This window comes from Hippopotamus amphibius, chromosome 1 (assembly GCF_030028045.1).
Source record: "Hippopotamus amphibius kiboko isolate mHipAmp2 chromosome 1, mHipAmp2.hap2, whole genome shotgun sequence".
Lineage (NCBI taxonomy): Eukaryota > Metazoa > Chordata > Mammalia > Artiodactyla > Hippopotamidae > Hippopotamus > Hippopotamus amphibius.
In genome coordinates this window covers 100,983,802-101,007,500 of record NC_080186.1, presented here as the reverse complement: position 1 = coordinate 101,007,500, position 23,699 = coordinate 100,983,802, and the positions used below count along the sequence as shown (strand labels likewise).

Sequence of the window (23,699 nt, the reverse complement as noted above, 5' to 3'; positions counted from 1 at the left end):
AGTCCAACAATCAATGTGCTTTAGGAATAACTGGGTTAACAGCTAATAAGCAAACATTTGTGCTATCATTTAGCCTCTTCCCATCCTTTCCTTTCATATAAATATTATAATGAGCTCTGTCAAGTGCTTTCTGAAATCAAAATGTACTGCGTATAGCATTCCCTTGATCTGCAAGTTCTGTAAACTTATCAGAAATGATTTAGTTTGGAATGACTTGTTCTTAGAGAATCTATGCCTGCTCTCTGCTTGCCTGCCCTCCCTCTGGCCCTTGAAGCCAGTCTGGCTCCCCCTATACCACTTACCCCCAGATGCTCCTGGTTCTCACGGAGGGCTATTCTAGCCTAGTCCAGTCCAGTCTTGCTCCAAAATCCCTCCTCTGCCTAGTCTAATCCCATCTTGGATCCTTTCTTCTCACTTAGTGTATCCTTCAAGTGTGTTTAATGGAACACTCCTGCTACTTAGTTTTTTGGTTTTCGTTTTTTGAATGGTTCTTGAGTTTAAAAAAATTAAACTAATTCATTTACTGTGACGCTCTTAATATGCTAATGTGCGTTGTGAAATTCTGGTTAGAGTGATATTCTATGTAGAATTTCAGATTAGTTGCCCATGAAATCTGTGCTGCACACACAAAGAACAAAAAAGGATATTGGGACATATTTTATAATAGGGTATATTTGGGCACCAATAACTATTTCCTTGTCTAAATGCTCACAAATCACCTGTTTGTTAATGCATTCTAGAATTCTGTCAAGGGCACAGAGAAATCTAACCAGTTGGTCAGTGCCAGAATCTATCTTTTTCTATTTTTTAAGACAGATATTTATCTGTCTCTGTTTTAGTGTGAGTGATTCTATATGCATTCTAGGATGAACGTTCTCTGGGCTTGGAAATTTGAACTGAAAGTAACTACTTCTTACCTAAATTGGGCCTCAATTTCCCTTTAACTGTATCTATACTTACCTTTGAAGCTTGATCATTTTTTCTTGCTCCTATACCACCTTCAAGCCTTACTCAAATGCCACATTCTTAAGGAAACAAAGCCTTTGCTGACCTCCTTATTTAAAATTCCAACACCCTCCCAGTACTCTCTGCTCCCCCTTTCCTGCATTATCTTTTGCAATAGATCTCAACGCCTTCAAATGTAGTATATCATTTACTTACTTGCTTGGTTTTATGACCAGGTCTCTACAAGGAGGTTACTGCTGTATCTCCAGCACCTGTAGTAATACCCAGCACAGAGAATATTCCTGATACCTATTTGTTGAATGAATAATAGAGAAGGTAGAAGTAGCAATCATTCAAAATACATATCTTAGGTGCTTTCCATGTGGCAGGCCCTGTGTTAGTGACATTCAACTTAAGTAGTTTAAATGAAACCTCAGTGAAGGACTCTCATTACACTCGCATTGCTTTCTTTGCTTTCCTTTCACAGCACTTAGCACATTTTGTAATTATATATGTATTTGCATAATCACTTAATTTTGTCTTCCCCTATTGATCCATAAGGACAAATACCTAGTCTGCTTTGTCACTTTTCTCCCCAATGCCTGGCCCAGAGTAGGAACTCAGTAATGAAGAAATGAATGAATGAATGCTCCTTTCTTCTCTGAGGTTTGGCCTCAAAACCCAGTGTGGAACCCCAGGGCATCAGGTTGGACCTTGTGATTGTTTCACCAGGGCTAAAGGCAACCTAGAGCCTGGGACCTTTTTGGCCACACCACACAGCACTCCGAATCTTAGTTCCCTGACCAGGGATTGAAGCCCCCTGCAGTGGAAGTGCAGAGTCTTAACCACTGGACCATCAGAGAAGTTCCAAGCCTTGGGCCTTTATATCTTTAAGAAAACTGAATCATAAAATCTGTACTCTTTCATGACTTTTAACTCAACATAAAATTTATTTAGTGCATATAGTTGTGCTTTGCTCATTTTAATTTGGTATAGTATTTCATTGCATGAATGTACTGCAGTGTATTCATCCATTCTAGTGTTAATGAACTCTGCATTGTTTCCAGTTTTTGCTGTTACAAATAAGGCTACAATCATAATTTTATTCATGGTTCCTGGTGTACCTGTGCAAGTTCTCTAGGAAATATATATTGGTGTGAAATTCTTACATCACACGATATTCACATCTTTATACCAACGAATGCCAAAGAGTTTTCCAAGAAAGTTGCATCAATTTACACTCCAACTAGCAGTGTCTGAATATTTCCATTGTTCCACAGCCTCAACAGTACTTAGTATTGTAAGATTTGTTAACTTTATAAATCTGGGCAATACGAAGTGCTGCCTAATTGTGATATTTCTTATGAAGTTGAGCACCTTTGCAAATATGTTGACTAGTGTTGTTTCTTCAACGTGAAATGCTTGTTCATGTCTTTCATCCATTTTTTTCTGTGTTGTTTACCTTTTTTTATTAATTAATAGGAATTTGTGATATAAACTAGAAACTAATTCTTTATTGGTTGATAAGTTACAACTATTTTCTAACAATTTATGGCTTATTTTTTAACTTTCTTTTGAAAGAAAAAGTTCTTAGCTATAATGCAGTCAGATTGATCAATCTAATTTTTATAAAGTTTGCCCCTTTGAATCTCTTTTAAGAAATCTTTTGCTATTCCCAGTCAAAAGACATTTTTCTATATTTTCCCCCCCAAATTTTATAGTTTCCCCTTAAAATCCTGCATCTGTGTGTATGTGATAAGATCCAATTATTTTTCTACATAAATAACAGTTGCCTCAGTGACATCTCTTAAATGGTTCATCTTTTCCCAATTAATAGTCAATGCCAGCCTTTTATATAATGTTGTTGATGCTTTTTTTTTTTTTTTAATCAGATACATATGAGTTTGTCTCTTCCATTTGGGCTATTTTCCTATCCCTTTACCCAAACCACTCTGTCTTAATAGCTTGCCTCATAGCTTGAAATAAGACTTGGTCTGTTAAAACAAGTCCCCCTATCTGGCCATTTTTCTTCAGGAGTGTATTTGCTGTTTATGACCTTTAGTTCACTCACCTTAACTTTAGAAATAGCTATTTAAACTCCTCAAAACCCCTGTTCATAATTTTATTAGAACTACATTGAATCTGTAGATTGATTTTTAGGAAGATTAACAACTTTATAATGTCAAGTCTTCTTGTCTGTGACCATGATATGTCTCATGTCAAATAAATATGGACATTTATTTAGGTCTTTCTCAATGTCTTTTAGTAAATTTTTATACATCTCTACATAAAGATCTTGCATATCTTTTATTAAAGAGAAAAGATCTTAGGCCTGAACTTTTTTGGTGTATGTGGGAAGGGTAATATAAATCCTTTTTTGTGGGGAGGAATGAGAGATTCCTTCCCTGCTCTGAGAATTTCCTTCCATGAGGAGGGAACTTCACCTGTGAAATAATCCTGGCCTGTCTCCACCCCTCACTCATGCTGGCCCTGAGGGAGAAGAAGCAACATAATCTGATTAATGGTTTGGAAGGATAAACTTAGCTTTTTTTGCACAGCCGCTTCTTCTCTTCCTCTTGGGAGCTGCTCTACCTATGAGAACATGTGGTCTTGATTACCCTAGGCCATGCTTAAAGCTTAACAGAAATAACTCTTCTACAGAAGAGGCCTTTTGGAGTTCCTATGCTATAAGTGACTCATTGGATAAGGCTGTCTAATTCTGGAATTCAGGACTATGAATCTCTTCATATACACAGATATAAGCCATATTTTCCACAATCAACATTTTTGACAATAGTATTTCAGCATGTATGTGCCTATTATTTTTGCCTGGTTTAGAACTCAGGTTGGGAAGAAGGATGCTATTCATTGGTCTCCCTTAAACTTCAATATGAATGCATTTTCTAACTGGACATTGCCATTGTATAGACACGCAATAGACATTTACATATTTGGCAAACTTCATGAATTTTTATTAATTTTAATAATTTTCCTATAGGTTATATATTTTAGTTTTCTATATTGATAACATTACCATCTGAAAATAGTTTCACATATTCCTTTCCAAACCTTATAAGTTTCATTTATAACTCTTGTCTTATTTACTGGCTAGGCCCTCTGGCAAAATATGGAATACAAGAGATGACAGAGGCAACTTTAGAGGGCTTGCCTATAAAAAAGTCTGAACGTGGTGTTTTCTTTTTAGAAAAATCCCTTAAAACTTAATTTCTTAAATTGCTTATATGAACATTCATATTTTCTATTTTTTCTTGGATCAGTTTTGGTAAGTTTTCAAAACGTTGAGTCTAGGACTCTTTCCCACTCACATAAGTTTTCATTTTATTAACATAAAGTTTTTCATTATATTCTCTTACTTTTTATGTTATTACTTATATACATCATCTCTCCTTTTCTCTTGATCAATGTTGTCAGAGATTTTTAAATTTTATAATTCTTTCCAATGACTAAGCTTAGGCTGAATTGTTTTACAACCTTAGTTTCCAATTGCATTAATTTCAGTTCCAATCTTCATTATATATATATATATAGTTTTTCCCCTCAAGGATACAAAGGGTAATAGAATTACAACATCCCATTACTACTCATTTGCTTTATCTCACATTTCACACATACTTGCCTCAGGATAATAATACTACTACTACCACCAATTATGATTTTAAAATATATTCGCATATGCTATCATCATTCTAACTGAATTTTTTATGGTCATCCTAAATATTGATTGTCAAAGGCTGTAGCCGTTACGTATGATGTACCACCCAGATCTCCCTTCAAGGAAGGGCTTGCTGCTCAGCTGCAGGGAGTTGGATCGTAGACAACCTATAGCTGGATCTACCTCAGCTGTAGAGACCTGTCTTCCTGAAATTATGCCCTTCCTAATGCAGTCTTGACCAGGTGATTAAGCGAGGTAGGTACAAAGGTCTGAGCTCTTTGGCCTAATGGCAGACACTCTGATGATCAATACTAGCTCTAGAGTTTTCAACATAGTTGAGCAAGTCTTTGTTGGGCTTGCATGATAGACTTCTTCCTATGCCCAATTCCGCTTTCTCCCCCTTTCTTTCACACATGTTGACTCCTAACAAACACCTTGTACCCCAATCTCTCTCTCAATATCTGCTTATGCTTCTGAAGAGCCCAAACTACAACAGTTAGTATCATAAGTGATCAGAGAAAGCAGGCAATAAGATGATATTTTGAAGCTGAATCACTCACTGTTTGGCAATGATGATACCATCACTGATGGTATGTTTTATATCCACAGCCCCTGGCACAGGTAATAATCCATTTGCTAAAGTTTTCAGTTGTGATGAACTGGGAAAATGTGCTGAGGAAAGGAAATGCACTAGTAGGCTAATAATGTATCAGTTGTTTGAGCTGTATGGAGAAAATAGTAGCAATAAGATTGCAAGATTAGATAGCTGTTGCTAAGCAGCATTAATGATCTATAGAAGATAAGGAACAGCTGAGGGTAATAGACACTTGAAAGTCAGTTGTAAAAGCCAGAGGGCTTCTTTGGATGCTTACAAAGAAGCTCTCATCTCTTCTTATCACTTAGTAGTCAGAGTTGCTGAATTTCAAAAATAGTCAAATGCACAACCAGGTTAGGCTTGTTATGACAAAATTAGGGCCTTGTTTAGGAAAATCTGGGGCTTGAAACATAGGATAGGGACATCTGAGTCGTTGGTCCTAAGGATTTTGACTACTAAGACTCCTCTGAAGCTTCTGAGCTTGCAGATATAGTTCACTCCTTCTTGTTAATAGCCAGCATGGTCCCCTTAGCTTCCTCCCCATCCCCTTGCTGGAAGAGGGTACAGAGCCCTTATCTGTGCAAAGTAACACGTGTCCCTCTAGGTAGTCTCCCCATCTCCTCTTCTAGCCATTCACTATTCCTAGAAATAGGGTTGAGCTGCAGCAAAACCCAGCAGGGTGTGTGCTAGGCCTAGTAAGGGAGGAAGGGGAGATTCAAGACCCAGCCAGTGTATTCTGGAAGAAGCTTGCTTGGGACTGAATTCTGAGAGTGATTGATCAAGAACCTAGAATATAAAATTGAATACAGAATGATTCATTGACTTGGAAGCATGCTACTGAGACACAGGACTTAATATACTGGCAAGGACCTCAGGAGATGGTCCACACTCCATACTAGAAGGGCTTCTAGAAGTATTGAAAAAGCAATAGCTCTCACAAAGCAGAGTTGAAATGCCAGACTTCTCACGATAGATGGCAGATGAAGAAATTAAAAATCTCAACAAATCAGGCATGCTGGAATGGATATCCACTGGAACATAATCTACACATTATTGATAAAGGCCATAGGGGATACACTGGTAAAATAGGCACCAGCATAGCCATAAAGCTGATTGGAGGTTCTCCTCTAGGCCAGGGCTGATAGCAAAACTAGTTGTTATAGAACTTAGCTTGCTGATGGCAATGGAGATGATAGGACCCTGGATATAATAGAGGTCAGGTGGCAGCACTTCCATTAATGTCTCTGTAATCATTTAGATTTTTCTCTAGAAAACTCTTCAGGAAGGGTTCATGAGAACACTATTCTCTGAGTTCTTGTGTGTTTATAACGGTTTTTGATATTTTTACTTGAAAGACAGTTTTGCTGGATATAAAACTCTTCCTTCATATTTTCTTTAATAGAAAATTAAATAGTATCTAAAATGCTATTCTTTTCTTTCACCATAAAGCTTTGCTGTCAAAAAGTCTGAAGAGACTCTAATTTTCTTTATAAATCATAGCCTCTTTTTTGTCTAGATACCTAGAAGATTTTTCTTTAAAGCCCAATAACTGTATTTGTATATATCTCAGTGTTGGTTATTCTGGGTCAATACTCTCAAGTACACAGTTTACTCTTCTCATACATATTTTCAATTTTTTTCAGAAAAGTTTTCTTGATTTATGGTTTTTATAATAGTATATGTTTGTTTCCTTGCTTTGGTTTTCTTCTTAAGGGACTGCTATATTCACGTTGTATCTTTTTCTAAATTAATTTTTATTGGAGTTTGTTTGCTTTACAATTTGGTGTTACCTTCTTTGTCTAGCTTCAATATTTGTTGCTTCATCAGAAATTCTTTTCTTTTTTTGGGGGGGAGGGAGATTTTAATTTTTAGACAATTCCAAACTTATAAAAAAGTTGTGTGTACTGTACAAAGATTTTTTTTTCCTGAACAATTTGGGAATAAGTTGCCAAACTGATGCTTCCAGCATGCCTAAATTTATTCATTTGTATTTCCTTTTAAAAAGAACATTCTTCTATATAACCACAGTACAACCATCATAATCAGAAAATTAACATTGATACATTAGCTCATCTTGAAATAGTAGGTTGTAGCTTTGGTTTTATTTCATGGGCACATCACTCCAGCGTACATTCAGTGCCTGTAGGTTTGCTATTCTGTTCTATATTCTATTTTTTCATACAATAACTTTCTGTGAGTTTTGACCTAATTACTTTCTGTTTCTCATTTTTATGGTATGGAATTAAACCTCAATGCATTTCTGTTATTCAGTTTCAGAAGAAGATATGGTTCAGGGTAGATTTTCTGATTTCACAGAGCTTCCACTTCTACTATTTTCATGTTGTTTTAAAAAAAAACATGGTAACTTGCTCTGAGAGATTTCCTGGATGCATTTGTCTCCTCTACTTCTATCCAAGCCTTTTCTTTCCTTTGTCTCCATTGCCTTCATCCTGCTCAATTTTGATTCCAGTCCCAGCAGTTCCTCCTGAGTTTGGGTCCTGCCTTGGAAGGAAGTCTTGGCAGGTCTGTTTTGAAAGTTCTGCTCCAGCTCCTTCAGACCTTAGCAGGGACTTCTTGAGCTCATTTCTTCTTTTCAGACAGCCACTGATACCATGCTTATCTTGTGGCTGGAGTGATGGTACTTGTAATTGTACTTCAGGATTCAAGGAAATATCTTTGTTTAGTTTGGTTGCAAATGTTAACCCTGGGCTTTTGGTTTTACTGTCCAGTTTCTCTCTCTGCTTTTTTATGTGGGTATTAAGAAAGATACAAAATTATGCAGCCACTACTTCCCATAAATCCCATCCATCCACACATTTTAATGTGTATTATTTCAACATTATTCAGTTCTAAGTAACTTTTTTTTAATAAATTTATTTATTTATTTAATTTATTTATTGGCTGCATTGGGTCTTCTTTGCTGCACATGTGCTTTCTCTAGTTGCTGCGAGTGGGAGCTACTCTTCATTGTGGTGCGCAGGCTCCTCATTGTTGTGGCTTCTCTTGTTGTGGAGCATGGGCCCTAGGTGCGTTGGCTTCAATAGTTGTGGCACGTGGGCTCAGTAGTTGTGGCTCATGGGCTTAGTTGGTCCGTGGCATGTGGAATCTTCCCCGGGCAGGGCTTGAACCTGTGTCCCCTGCATTGGTAGCTGAATTCTTTGCCACTGCACCACCTAAGAAGTCCCTAAGTAACTTTTAATTTCCTCTTTATCTTTGATCCATGGGTCTTGTTTAACCCCAAACAAATAATATTTGTTACTGATTTCTAATTTTGTGCTCAGATTGCATTCTCTAGGATGTTGATTCTTTCTACATTTTTGAGACTTGCTTTATGTGATCAAACTTTTAAATGTTTCATGTGTGTTTAAAGTAAATAAATACTCTGCAGTTCTTGGATACACTGTTAATTGTTATTCAAATATTTCACATCCTTACTTATTTTTTTTGGCTTGACTATCAATTACTGAAAAAATATGTATTAAAATCTCCCATTTTGATAGTAGTTAGATAGATGATAGATGACAAAGATAGATGATAGAGAGTTATATAGTTATCTATAGTTATTATATGTATACTAATCTAGAATTGTTTTACCTTCCTGGTAAACTGAACCATTTATAAATTATGGCAATATCTTTACCTTAAGCAATGTTTTTTCCTTTCTTTACCTTGAGCAATGTTTTTTCCTTTAAATCTATATTATTGTACTTATCCCCTCTTTCCTTTGTTTGGTATTTACCTGTTGTATGTTTCTTTATTCTCTTATTTTTAACCTTTCTGTGTCCTTAAATTTTGATGTATCTGTTATAAACAGTATATAACTGCATTCTGCTTTTGTTTTTATTTCCTGAAATCTAACCCTTGACTTCCCATTGGGAAATTTAGTCCATTGATATTTATTGTAAATAATAAAATACTGTTATTCATTTCAAATTTCATATTTTGTGCTTTCATTTGTTTCTTCTTTCCATTTTTTCCATGCAATTTAAAATTATTACAGTTTTTATTCTTTTGTTGGTTACCCTAGAAATTTCAACATGCACAATTTATCTTTAAAAAGTCTAAAGCAATATTCCTTCCATCCTCCTGAATGCAGAGCTCAGAACACTGTAATGCTAATCACAAAACCCTCCCCCCATTTACATGTGGTTTTCTCATGGTTTTAGTTTTATCTTTTTTTAATCCTCAAGATTAGACATTATTATAATTGTTTTATTTAGTTGATGATTATTTATATTTTCCCACGTTTGTCATTTTCTTTGTTCACCATTTCTTTTTTGCATCTCAGAGCTTGTTTTTCTATCTATTTTCTTCTACCTTAAGTATACTCTTTAGAGTTCTTTTAATAAGAATCATTTAGGGACTTTCCTGGTGGCACAGTGGTTAAGAATCCACCTGCCAATGCAGGGAACAGGGGTTAGATCCCTGGTCTGGGAAGATCCCACATGCCACAGAGCAACTAAGCCCATGTGCCACAACTACTGAGCCTGCGCTCTAGAGCCCATGAGCCACAACTACTGAGCCTGCACACCACAACTACTGAAGCCCACACGCCTAGAGCCTGTGCTCCACAACAAGAGAAGCCACAGCAGTGAGAAGCCCACACACCACAATGAAGAGTAGCCCCTGCCCACCACAACTAGAGAAAGTCCATGCACAGCAACAAAGACCCAATGCAGCCAATGAATAAAAAATTAAAATTTAAAAAAAGAATCATTTAGTAGTAAACTCTCAGTTTTTGTTTTTGTGAAAGTGTTTAATTTTAGTCTCATTGTGGACAGATAATTTTGCTAGGTGTGAAATCCTAGATTTATAATTAGAAGATATATTTCCATTGTCATTGCTCCTGTTTAAAAGTCTACTTAAGTCTAACTAGCATTCTTTTGCAGACTTTTGGTCTTTTATCTTTTGGCTGCTTTTATGATATTCATTTTGTTATTCAACAGTTTACTATTATGTACCTAGGTGTGAATTTCTTTCTTTTCATCCTTCATGGACTTCCTGAATATAAGAATTGTTATATTTTATCAATAATGGACAATTATCTCTTTAAATATTGCTCTTCATCACCACACATTCTCTAATCTTTCCTCATGGAACTCCGATGAGGATGATGGCATGCCTTCTCATGCTAACCTCCATAATTTCCAATAGCTACCCGCCCCCTTTTCTCTTGGCTCTCTGCGCATTATTCCAGGTAACGTCTTTAGTTTATCATTCAATTCACTAATTTTCTCTTTAGATGATTCTAAACTGTTCTTTAGCTTCTTTAATCCACACATTGAATTTCTAATCTCAACTTGAAATTCTATTTGTTTCCTTTTCAATTCTTTTTAGTCACTCTTTATAATCTTCTTCCCTTTTGTAACATTTTAAATGCCTTCTTTTTTTCTTTAAGCTTATTAAAAATAGTTTACATTCTATTTTTGACAATGCCAATATATTCAAGCTTTGTCCTCCATTTTGTGGTTCTCGTGTCTTCTGGTTCTTTGTGTGTGTGTGTGTGTGTGTGTGTGTGTGTGTAAGTTCATATTCCTTGGAATTTATCTATAGTAATTTTTGAGTTCCGAAATTTTAAAAAAATATTTCCACAGAGAGGATTTTCATTTGATTCTTTAAGGGACCTGGGTGGACAATTAATCTTAAGACCTCTTTAGTATAAGTATTCAGCTTGGAGTTTGGCTTTTCAGTTTTAGAGTTGCTGTGAATTTTGGTCCCAGATACATGGGAAGGTAAGCTTGGGGTAGGAATTTTTGCAGAAGACTTTTGCCTTATTTTCCTCCCCTCAGAATCAAAGCCAAGACATGAAAGTACCCTCACTATCTACCTCTGTGGCATTGTTTTTGCCACCTAATTTATCACTAAGAATGTTGTCCTTCAGTGATGCTTGCTTTGTGCAGGAGTCTCAGATCTGACTTGCCTTCCACCTTACATGGGCTCTGTATTCTGCCCAGTTAAGGTCTAAGCTCTAGAAAACTAGGGATCTACATATACCTGTGTACAAATGCTGTCCAGAACGTTCTTGTCATTTCTAGGTTTTGAATATTTCTTTTACTCTCCCACCAACTCAGCAAAGCATTTAAATAATTTATTCAGCATCTTTAGATATTCTAAACTTGGAGACTGTCTCCAATCTCTCCCATGTCATGAGAAACAGAAGTCCTCTTTCTTGTTTTTCCACAATTATGTTAATTTTTCTTTGTTCTATAGTATTTTTTACAAAGTTTCCATGGACAATTTTTCTTTTCACTCATTCTCATATAAGGCAGGGTCTACGTATTCTGAATCTTTGCAGACAACAGGGTGTATGATTGTCTTTGGCTGTACTCTAACTCCTAGGCTAATGGATGACTCCTCTCCTCAGCTTTATAGTTGAAGGGGAGGTTGATATTCACAGTTCAAGCTGCTATAATTTTTAACAGACTTTCATCTAGTTGAGCTTCAGTGGCATTTTCACCTATAATCAGTGTCCAAGGCCCTAATACTTTAAACAAATGTGGTTCAAGAAAATCTATAGTTCTCAGCATGTACTGTTATCAACATTGTTTTTCCTCTCTGACTATAACTACTTTACTTATGAGAACATCTGTTTAAATGTAATATTCCACCACAGGTTTCTCCAAATCTCCCCTTTATTCTTTTCCTCAATTCCTGTCCATTTTTGTCATTGTAGCTATTTTCTAGGGGTTCAGTAGTTTTTCCCAATAAACTCAGTAATATCATTTTCATAAGTGATGAGACTATATCTGTCTTTCTATGAATAGTGAAATATGGTTGAATGTAGAAGAACGGTTTTTAGGAAATCTCAAAGTGTACCACCCCATGCTCTAAAGGAATGTTTTCCTATTTTCTGGTTTGTAAAAACCCCCAGCCTCTGATTGATCAAGGGATTGTGATGTGACTTTTTTCCTCAGGTGTTCTGTTGCACGAAGTTAATTTTTCACTTAACTATAACTTCATGAAACCTACATAGGATTTATTCCTCCAATTTTGTTTCATCTCCCCAATACTTAAGAGATTCTTCTTAGAGCCTAGGATTAGATTGTCCATCATTTTTAGTTTATTTTAGTTTAGTTGGGGTATTTTTCCTGATCTTTCAGGGGTATTTATGTCATTGGGATATTTTGAGATGCTGTATTGGGACATGCATGCCATATGCCATTTTCAACAAGAAGTCCACTTTCTTGGCTTTCATAAATTACATGAAAATATGATCCTTTCACTCAAAGATCCTGTCTTCCACATTTCTGGTAAGTTGGTAAATGTTTCCAAAGGAGGCTAGGACCCTCATAACTGGCCTCCCTAGTACGCTGAAAGATTCCAAATACTTGAGATCAGATTTGAGTGGTGACTGCTTCACCCTTTTCTCTTACAATAATGCATACCAGTTGATGGGGTAAAGAATCAACTCAACTGTCTAAGCTAAGTCTGTGGCCTTAGGAAAATAATCATATAGCAACCTTCTTCACCCTCTGCCCTTAGCCCCTGCTCTACTTTTCTCAACATGGAGCCCAGTGTTCAAAACTTCCTTTGTCTTAGGTTTCCTTCCAATGACTATACCTCCCCCTTCCCCTATTGTCCAAGTCCTTGAATTTCTTATCAGTTTTTCACAATTGCAGAAGTCTCTCATAAAATTGTTGGTTTATGGGACAAGGGAAAAACAGAGAAGCCCTTGAATATTGGGCATCCTGGACTTTGGGTGGGTCAGGGTTCCTTTCGCTGTCAGAATTAAGTCCAGTCAGGGCTTCCGGGTGGTGCAGTGGTTAAGAATCCACCTGCCAATATAGGGGACATAGGTTCAATCTCTGATCCAGGAAGATCCCACATGCCACGTAGCAAATAAGCCTGTGCACCACAGTTACTGAGCCTGTGTGCCACAACTACTGAAGCCCATGCGCCTAGAGGCCATCCTCTGCAACAAGACAAGCCACGGCAATGAGAAGCCCACAGACTGCTCACGGCAACTAGAGAAAGTTCGCACACAGCAAACAAGACTCAACGTAGCCAATAAATAAATAAATAAATAAATAAATAAAAAGAATTAAGTCCAGTTAGCTCTTCCTCAATCTTCTGAGATAACAAGGCAAATCAAGAATTTCTTGTGTGCATCTCACATTTCTACTATTCAGTGAATGAGTATATTGCCCCCCAGGCCAGAGCAGTAATTACCACATCAGTCTACTGATGCAGTAGATAGCCTCATAGGCATCCAGAAACCTCATACTGATTAATATTGTCTGCCAAGCATATGCATTTTAAGAATCCCACTCAGATTATTAACAAATGAACTTTCCCTTACTAACCAAATCACTATGGAAGTGGCCAGGCATGGGAGCACTCAAGATTTTAGGCTAAATGACAGGACTATTAAATCATCTGTTTAGCAAATTTAGAGATGATTGTATAGGTGCCAGTTTTAGAAAAGTCTTCAGTGTTGAGCTAATGGGCTCTGTCATTGGACCTGCTTATTCAAACACTTGGATGATACGAAGCTGGAAAGAACCCCTAAGTTGTGGATTGACAAATTAAGATTCAGTGAAGAAAAAGAACAGTGGCCTGAAACATACAAAAGGGGAAGAGAGATATTTTTAACTGATAACAAAATTATCTTCATTTAGATTAAAATATTTCATTGCTTAATATAATAGTCTAATCCAGGAAAAGCCCAATTTGGTAGCAATTTCTGTGGAAAAGTCTTGAGGTTTTAATTTATCTGACACTGAATATTAAGCCATTATGCAACCCGATTTAAAAAAAAAAAACTGTAATGCTGTCAGCCTAAATCCAGACCAAGGGAGATTTTAACCTTCTGGCCTCCACACTATTAGACTCCTCCTGCAATAGTATTCAGGTAACACATTTGGAGATCACTGGAAAATATGCACATCCTCAGAGAAGAGAAACTTGGGTTGTAAAGGATATAGAAACTGTTACAGGAGAAACAATCAATTAAACCATGTTAGAGACTGGAAAAGAGAAGATCTCTATCTTTAAATATTTAAAGTGCTGACAAATGAAAGAAGGAGCAGATTTACCCCTGTTTGCTCTATTTCACAAAACTCAGGCCAATGAAACAAAGTTTGGGGGAGTTAGACTTACTTCAACTTGTAAAAGAATGTCTAACCAATTTCGGATACACCACAATGGAATGGACTACCTTAATAAAATAGTGAGCTCTTTATCATTAGAATTATTCAAGAGAGTCTGGATGAACCTTCTAGAATAATTTGGAGGTGTGAGAGTTGGACAAAGTGGCCTCCAATTTTTAGAACCTATGTTTTTAAAATTATTTCCCATTAAGATTTTAATGACTAATATGTACAGTATGATATCATATGACAAAAACAATGACTAATGGCACCACACTAAGCATTATCACAATCATTATCTCAGGGCACAATGAGAGATAAAATTTTTGTCTGGGGTAGGGAAAGAAGGGTCTGCTTAGTGCTATTTCACCAGGCAGTATCATCATTATATAAGACTGGCTTCAGTTTACGTGCTTGACTGCATCAGTATCTCTGTAAGATATTGGAGAGAGGAAGCAAAGGAAGGGAGGAAATTTTATCCTATGAAGCATAATCATGTACCTTCACATTCATTATTTCAATTAGTCCTTGTGACAGCTGAGGGCAGTAGAAAGTATTACACTCATTTTACAAATAAAGCTATTGACACTTAGAGAAGGTAAGAGACCAAGGTTACACAGTTAGTAGGTCAAGATCACAATATAGTGACAAAAATGGAAAAGAGGATAAATTGGCTTTCTCAAAGTTTTTTTATGGAATCCCAGATCTCTGAGTTGGAAAGAGCTTTACAGGTTCTCGATTTCAACCACCCAGCAGCTACATGACGTCCTTCTTAGCCTTGAGGAATTAGGTATGTGCACTTGGTCTAAAGGTAAACCTACTAAAAGAAAAATGAAGTTGACTTTTAAAACCTAATGATTCTAATAGCTCTGCCCTCCTCAACCCCCTCCACCTAGTTTAGATCAGGCCCCTGCTGTGGACACCCAGTACAGATTAATGGGTGCCTAGCCTTGGGGGAAGAGACCCCAACAGACTGTGCCCCTAGTATCCTGGTGTTCACCATTGGCCTCTGGAACCTGATGGGGCCCCAGGCAAAATCTTAGTGCTTTCCAGTACAGGCACCCAGGAAGCTATCTCTGTTCCAAACCACTCCACAGGTCTGCACCACAGGGAGCAGGTCCCAGCGGGAAAGAACGTATTCCTAACATTTGTGTTGATTCCATTCCGTTCTCTGAATTTCCTGATTGGGCTGTAGATGCATCAAATCTGCCTCAGGCAGAAGGCCCCAAGATGCAGCACTTTCTGCCCCATAACTTCCTCTCATTCCTGCAGGCAGTCCTGGGAGCAGACCAGCCACAGAGCCAGTGCAAGCAAGAAACTCGCAGCCTCCTGGTGTGTGTGATTCATCAGCCTCTCATTTCCCAGCTCATGACGCATCCTGGCTCAAAAATCAATTTTTAATCTTCATCGAATCTTTGAAGAAGAACCCAGAAGAACTGAATGGCATGAGAAAGGCAAAAAAATAAGACAGGAAGGAGAAAGAGAAATATCTTGGTCTCCAATATCCTTCAGAGCAGAGATCAAGAGCAGGTTGTACTAGTTCTCTAAATTCTAAAACAAGAAGCTCTGCGAGGTCTCCCATGACTGTGCCAGTGCAGCTTTCCCAGCTACTGTGCATTCCCTGTGAAGAATACAAAATTGTGTAAGGTGGTCTCCCTGCCCATAGGGCTCGAAACTCATGGGAGAGCCTTCTCAAATCCTCCAGACCACAATGGCGTCTTTCACCATCATCCCACAGCACCCAACCTCTTCCCATCGAGTCTCACACTGTACATGGATCTCTGCTTATGACCCTAACTACACTAGAAGTTTGTGAACTCCAAGAACCAGATTTTAATCATCTCTATAGCCACAGAGCAGCTAGCATAGTGCCTGCCACACAGCAATTGTTCAGTAAATGTGACATGAATGCAGTCTTATTGGGGAGATAAAAGATACACAGGGATAAATGAAAACTGCGTGCCAGGAAGTGTAAGTGTGGCATAAAGGGGCAGAACCCCAGGTGGTGAATCAGCTCACTTGACTCTAATCCCAGCTCAGCCATTAACAACTGCATAAACTTGGACAGGTTGCTTCTTCTCTTTGGACCTTGCCAATCCAGGCATCCAAGCTCCCATGTTTGCCAAATTAAGGGGCTGGTAAAAGATTTCTCGAAGCTTCCAGAAAGAGGTTCAGAGGTGATGAATCCTAAGGGATGGGCAGCAAAGGTCTGTGTGAACTCACCGTGTTCCAGGAGCCCAAAGCTGAACTTCTCCCTCTGGAGGTAGCGCTATCCCCCTCAGGATTATGTCTTCTAGGTCCTTTGCCATGAGGAATTGACAGGCCTCAGGCGGAGAAAACCTGAGCAAAGATATTTCCCAAAGGGCTTCTCTCCATACCACATCCTAACATCTTGTTTAAGAAAGAAAGCAAATTTTCTGGTCTCTAAATTCCTGAATATACCTTTTCCACCATTTTGAAAATTAGGACATCTTCCCATTCCAAGTTTTGAAGCACCAAAGATTCTGCAGTTACATCTGCAATTGTACCCATCCCCCATGACATGCTTCATCTGCCTCTGGGACTGCGATTCATTGGGAGATGCTGCATTTAGACCTCAGACTCTCTTGTAACTATGATTGATTCATACTTTTTCTATGTAGACGATATCCACCTTAATGTAGAAAATGAACAAAAATAGAAATTGAGTAGGTCTGGGTTCTTTCTATTGTCCATTAACATTTCACCAGCCTAGGCTTCCTAGGTGGCGCAGTGGTTGAGAATCCGCCTGCCAAGGCAGGGGACACGGGTTCGATCCCTGCTCCAGGAAGATCCCACATGCCGCGGAGCAACTAAGCCCATGTGCCGCAACTATTGAGCCCATGTGCTACAACTACTGAAGCCCACGCACCTAGAGCCCATGCTCCGCAACAAAAGAAGCCAAGGCAATGAGGAGCCCACGCATCACAACGAAGAGTAGCCCCCCCCCACTCACCACAACTAAAAAGAAAGCCCACACACAGCAAAAAAGACCCAACACAGCCAATAAAATAAATAAATAAATTTATTAAAAAAAAAAAAAAAACATTTCACCAGCTGTCCCAAGAATTGGATCTGTGACTCCCTTGATCTTCCTTTTGTTCTGATCATAGTTTTAAAAGCAGGTATTTTGTTCTTGTTCTCAGCACTATTTGAAAACTTCATTTGCTTCAGCTATTTTGGAATTATAACATTCTTCTTACATGTCTCTGCTAAACTTGACTAGATGACTTCTTTCTACGTCTCTTGGATGTGCCCTTGGAAAACTGAACCCAGAGAAAGCTCCTATGGCAACTACATTATTCCTAAATGTTGTTTCCCCTTTTCTTCCTTATCAGGGTCATCTATAGTTGAATAATTACATTTATAATTCTTGGATTCTCCCAGTCTTTTGAATCAGTGCTTCTCAGAGCCCTGGATTTACATTTGATTTTCTATGACATTTGCTTCCTTAGATATAAGGGACGATGCCAGGGTTTCCATCCTTGGCTACTTCTATCTAAGACTATTCCCACCTCCACCCCCATCCCCAAATCTTCTGTCATTTCCTTGTCTTCAAGATCAGTTGTTACTTATTGATCACCTTTGGGTCTAGAGATTGAAAGAACTCTCCCAAAGTCAAAACAGTGGCAGTCTCTGTGGGGAGAGGATGGGACGTAGAACTGAGATGAGCATTTAAAAGGAGTTTCATTTGATCTAAGAATAGTTTACTTCTCCAATAAAAGTCTAGAGCAAATATCTCAAAGCAGTAATATTTCTTAATTCTAGGGGTTAGTTAGTACATTCATTTTTGCTAGATTATTCTTGGTATTTTCCTCACAATTTTAAAAAAATAAAAATTAAGACCAGAGTGACAATTCACCTCATTTTATTTCATAAAGTAATACCAGAATTTATCAGATGCTGTCTCTGCTTCTTCAGACATTTTAAGACATACACCCCACAGTTGCCATATATATATATATATAGCTCCAAATGCACTGCTTCTATCCCCCCCCCCCCACCTTCTCCTCCTTCTCCTCATTGGGTCTTTCTCTCATTTAGGTGATCCTTAGCACTCATTTTGAGCCCTGTCTTCCTTCTCAGAATATATTTCTTTCTGACTTCTATCTTGCTTTGTTCCTTTCATCCTGTCTTCTGTAAGAGTACAGAAGTCATTTATTCTTTCTAATAAATTGAGACACAATAATGCATTACTCAGTTTCTTTGCCTTTTCCTCCTGCAAGTCTCATGATTTTACATAGAGCTCACATCAGTGGGGATGACCTTCTCTCTGTGACAGCTAGCTGAGAACAGATTTACAAGAAAATCTGTCCTAAACCTCAGATTATTATCTGGGGAGGTGGCAGGAGATCACTGGACACCTGGAAGTGTGCCCCCCCCCCCCGCTGCCTTCTAGGATAAAGGACAGAGAAAGGGAAAGGTAAAATGGCACAAAGATCGACATAATGGTCTTTATAGTTTTCCCAATGTCAGTTCTGTATAGGACACATCATAAAATAGAAGTCATTAAACTAAGCTAGGAACCACATTAACAAAATTTATGAAGGAAGTTTTATGTGCAAGATGTACAGCAGATATGAAAGTTGTTAAACAACAAACACTCAGCCTACTTCAGTGGGTGAGGAGAAAGGCTTGGCAGCGCACAAAAAGTAACCATGAGCAATGAAGGAACATGAAGGTAGCATCTCAGTCCTGAAGTTGTTCACTTCTTAAGAAGCAAGTCCTTCTTTCTTTAGATCCAGCATTGCACAGAAGCATACAATAAACAGAAGGGCTAGAATTAAGACTGCAGTAATAAAGGGTTGGCAATTCTATACCTTAAATCAGTTGTAAGCAGAGAAATGTAGGCACATTCTCCACAGTTAATGTAAACCCCTGAGATTAGTCAAAGGAAGTAATCAGTGTATACATATTGTCCCAAATCAATTTGACACCCAAAAGAGAACAGAGATAGAGGCACCAAACTAGAACCCATCAGAAAAATACTTCTTAATCACTCCTGGCTCAGGGTTTCACTAGTACTCTACAGAGCACAGGGAGGTTGTTTGTTTGTTTGTCTTTGTAGTAAACACCAGAACCAGAAACATACTACTCTTTGTTTTCTAACTTAACATGTATGTATTTTGGGGTATACAACATGTACACTCACCATGTTCTTAAATTAACTGCTTAATAAGTTCTACATGGTTCTTTCTATAGTATAAGTTCAGATCCTATCAACTCATCTTCTTGTAGCTTTTACTGAAGTCAACACGAGAGAGCTTGGGGGGATGTTGTTAAGAAACACCTGAAATTGACCCCACTGACATTTTCAGTGAAAGCTGTAGTGCCAAGAGAATGAAGCTCAGCAAAGTTGCCACTCAAATAATTCTTACCTAGGTGAGCCACATGTAACACTAGATAGGATATTGAAACATTTTAAAATTCATTTTCCACCAGGATGGCATTTACAATATAATTGGAAAAGGATGAATTATTGTTATATTAAATGCTAAATGATAATAAGAGCTAAAAGTAATATTTAAGATATCATAAAACAATATATGATTTATTGCTAAATGAACATTATTGCTACATGATATCAGAAAGGAATAAAGGAATCAAAAAAGAATTAAATAAATGGAGAGATATCCCATGTTCATGGATAGAAAGACAATATTGTCAAGATGTTAGTTCTTCCCGATTTGATCTATAGATTCAATGTAATCCCAATCAAAATCCCAGCAAATTATTTTATGCATACCAACAAATTTATTCTAAAGTTTATATGGAGAGGCAAAAGACCCAGATTAACCAATACAATATTGAGAACAACTACCACAACTTCAGAACTTACTGTAAAGCTACAGTAATCAAGACAGTATGGTATCGGTGAAAGGATAAACACATATAGAGAGCCCAGAAACAGATCCACATAGATATTGTCAACTGGTCTTTGATAAATGAGCAAAGATATTACAATGGAGCAAAAATAATCTCTTCAACAAATGGTACTGGAACAACTGGACATCCACTTGCAAAAAAATGAATCTAGATACAGATTTTATACCTTTCCCCAAAATTAATTCAAATGGATCATAGACCCTAATGTAAAACACAAAACTATAAAATCCCTAGAATATAACATAGGAGAAAACCTAGATGACCTTGGGTATGGTGACAACTTATATACAACACCAAAGACACAATCCATTAAAGAAATAATAAGCTAGACTTCTTTAAAATTAAAAACTTCTGCTCTGCAAAAGACAACATCAACAGAATGATAAGACTAGCCATAGACTGGGAGAAAATACTTGCAAAAGACACATCTGATAAAGGACTGTTATCTAAAATATACAAAAAACCCTTAACATTCAACGATAAGAAAACTACTTGATTAAAAAGTGGGCCAGAGTGGAAGAAAGTTCTAGTGGCTTGAGGGATCGGCAGGAGCAGCCCGGTGGCGGGAGAAACCGTTACGGGAACTGGAGATTAAGGTTGATCAAGATGACAACCTCCCAAAAGCACCGAGACTTCGTGGCAGAACCCATGGGGGAAAAGCCAGTGGGAAGCCTGGCCAGGATTGGCAAAGTCCTGGGCAAGAAGCTGGAAGAAAGGGGCTTTGACAAGGCCTATGTGGTCCTTAGCCAGTTTCTGGTGCTAAAGAAAGATGAAGATCTCTTCCGGGAATGGCTGAAGGACACGTGTGGCGCCAACGCCAAGCAGTCCTGGGACTGCTTCTGGTGCCTTCGAGAGTGGTGCGATGCCTTCTTGTGATGCTCTCTGGGGAGCACCCAACCCCCAGCCCCAGCATTGAGTCTCCAGAGTTTGCAGCCCAGTGAGGATTCCACCCCCCCCCCACCGTCCTCTACAAAGGAAAAGATTGTTGTTATCGTGCACATCTCCCATGTACACCAGGGTCTTTTAGGAGTTCTCAGCCTTCACCATTTCAACTTTTTTGGAATTCTCACCTTTGCATGCATCTCCTTTCTCCTTTCCCTGCCAGTTTTGTGACAGCAATTACCAGCTTTTCTGAGTGGATTCCTGGCCCTGTCCCTCACCCCCCACCCCTGGTCTGTTTTATGCCATTTGGGCCTCTTTTTGGCAGAACAGTCACTGTCCGTGTAAAGTTTTTTAAATCAATAAAGTCAGTGGCTTTCAAAAAAAAAAAAAAGTGGGCCAAACACCTTAACAGATACCTCACCAAAGAAGATATACAGATGGAAAAGAAGCGTATGAAAAAATACTCCACATTCATGTCATCAAAGATGCAAGTTAAAACAACACTGAGATACTAGTATCCACCTATTAGAATGGTCAAAATCCAGAACACTGACAATACCAAATGCTGGTGAAGATGTGGAGCAACAAGAATTGCTGATAAGAATGCAAAATGGTACAGCCACTTTGTAAGACTGTTTGGCAATTTCTTACAAAAGTAAGCATACTCTTACCATAAAATCCAGCAATCCACACTTCTTAGTATTTAAAAAGGAACTAAAAACTTACATTCACAAAAAAACCTTCACATAGATGTTTACAGCAGCTGTATTCATAATAGTCAAAACCTGGAAACAACCAAGTTTCTTTCAGTAGGTGAATGGATAAACAAACTATGGTACATCCAGTCAATGGAATATTATTCAGTACCAAAAAGATATAAGCTATCAAACCATGAATAGACATGGAGGAAACTTAAATGCATATAACTAAATCAGAAAAGCTAATCTACATACTATATGATTTTAACTATATGACATTCTGAAAAAGGCAAAACTATGGAGACAATAAAAAGATCAGTGGTTGACAGGGGTGCAGGAGGACAGGGAGAGATAACAACACAGAGCCAAAAGGATTTTTAGGACAGTCAAAATATTCTGTTTGATATTATAATGATGGATACATGTCATTATACATTTGTGTAAAACCATAGCATGCATAATACCAATAGTGAACTCTAAGGCAAACTATGGACTTTGAGTGATTATGATGTGTCAATATAGGTTCATCCTTGGTAAGATGTACCACTCTGATGAGTGGTGTTGATAATGGAAGAAGCTATCATGTGTCAGGGTGGAAGGTACATGGACCTTCCTCTCAATTTTTTTGTAAATTTAAAACTGCCCTAATAAAAATCTTTTTTAAAAAAAGACATGCACTGAGCAATGAATAAAAGTCAATTGATTACAGTGAAAAATAAGGATAGATAAATTTCAGGGTCAGACAGTGAAAAATATGTATTGCATAAATATGAACCTAAATACATGCATTATAAGTAGTAGCAAGTTCCCTTTATTTTACACAGTTTTAGGACTTCCAACACCTACTTACATGCATTACATTTGTATTCAAAATATCCATGTACAACAGGCAAAGTCAGTGTTATCCCCCTCTTACAGATGGAGAAACTAAGGCTCAAAATATAATCCTTCTGACACTTAATCCAGTGTTCCTTCAAGGGCAAAAGGGCCAAAATAATTTAACAACTTTCTTGATTAACTCTCTAGCCTTTACTGAAAACTGCAATACTTAAGGTAAAGAAGACTCACAAACCGTGGCTCAGGAAACTTGGGCAATAATCAGGAGATACAGGTACTTGTATAAAGCACAAATGCTCTGAAATTATAAAATGCTACAAAATGTTAGTGGTGGTGATGGTGATTTTCTTTTAGGCAACATTTCCCAACTTTCTGAATCCAGAGATGGAAATTCCATTTCAATCCCAACTACAGCACAGCCAGTGAAGCACACCAGGCCCACTGAGTGAGGATTCAAGACCTGCTAGAATGTCCCCTTCCTCCATCAATTCCTTATGTCGCCAGAGCCTGTGTGGAAGGGAGGAAATTGCAACCCTCTCATTTTATGACATCCATGCTGTGGCTGAAGGATTTAAAACAGCTAGCCTGAAATCACTCAGGGAGGCCAGGTGTGTTGGGAAGCCTTCTCTTCATGTTTTATTTGCTTCTGTTCACAGTCTCTGTAGAAGGGATGAAGATAAGTCCTTCCCAGCAACTGACTCTGCCAGGCCTGCTCACTTGCCCCAGATCTGAGGCCAGGGGTTTGAGGGGTGTGAGGCTTGGGGTGGGGAAGGGTGGGCACAGTCTAGGGTAACAGGATCACAGTAGATTTTCCTCAGAGCCCTATATATTAAGTGTATTACACAAACCACAGTGACCAAGAGGGGCTCCCTCCAGGGTCAGCCAAATCTAAATTCAGATCCAAGCTGTGTCACTCACTGGTTGTGCAATTGTCAGCAAATTACTTAACTTCTCTAAGCCATGGTTTCCTCTTCTGTAAGAGGAGGAGCGTAATAATCCCTACCTCACACCAGCATAGAGTCTTGCACAAAACACTAATTGCTAGCTATCGCTGTTACTGTTCTAACAACCATTAC

The 23,699-nt window shown here is 38.1% G+C and overlaps 1 protein-coding gene across 1 annotated transcript; it reads left to right on the top strand.

Annotated features, from left to right (window-relative positions):
- The first annotated feature begins 20,781 nt into the window (after positions 1 to 20,781).
- On the top strand, positions 20,782 to 21,461 carry LOC130833454 (barrier-to-autointegration factor-like). The gene has a single exon (XM_057703146.1). It carries the CDS (start codon positions 20,813 to 20,815, stop codon positions 21,080 to 21,082), a length of 270 nt encoding a protein of 89 aa, XP_057559129.1. The 5' UTR covers positions 20,782 to 20,812; the 3' UTR covers positions 21,083 to 21,461.
- Positions 21,462 to 23,699: the final 2,238 nt, after the last annotated feature.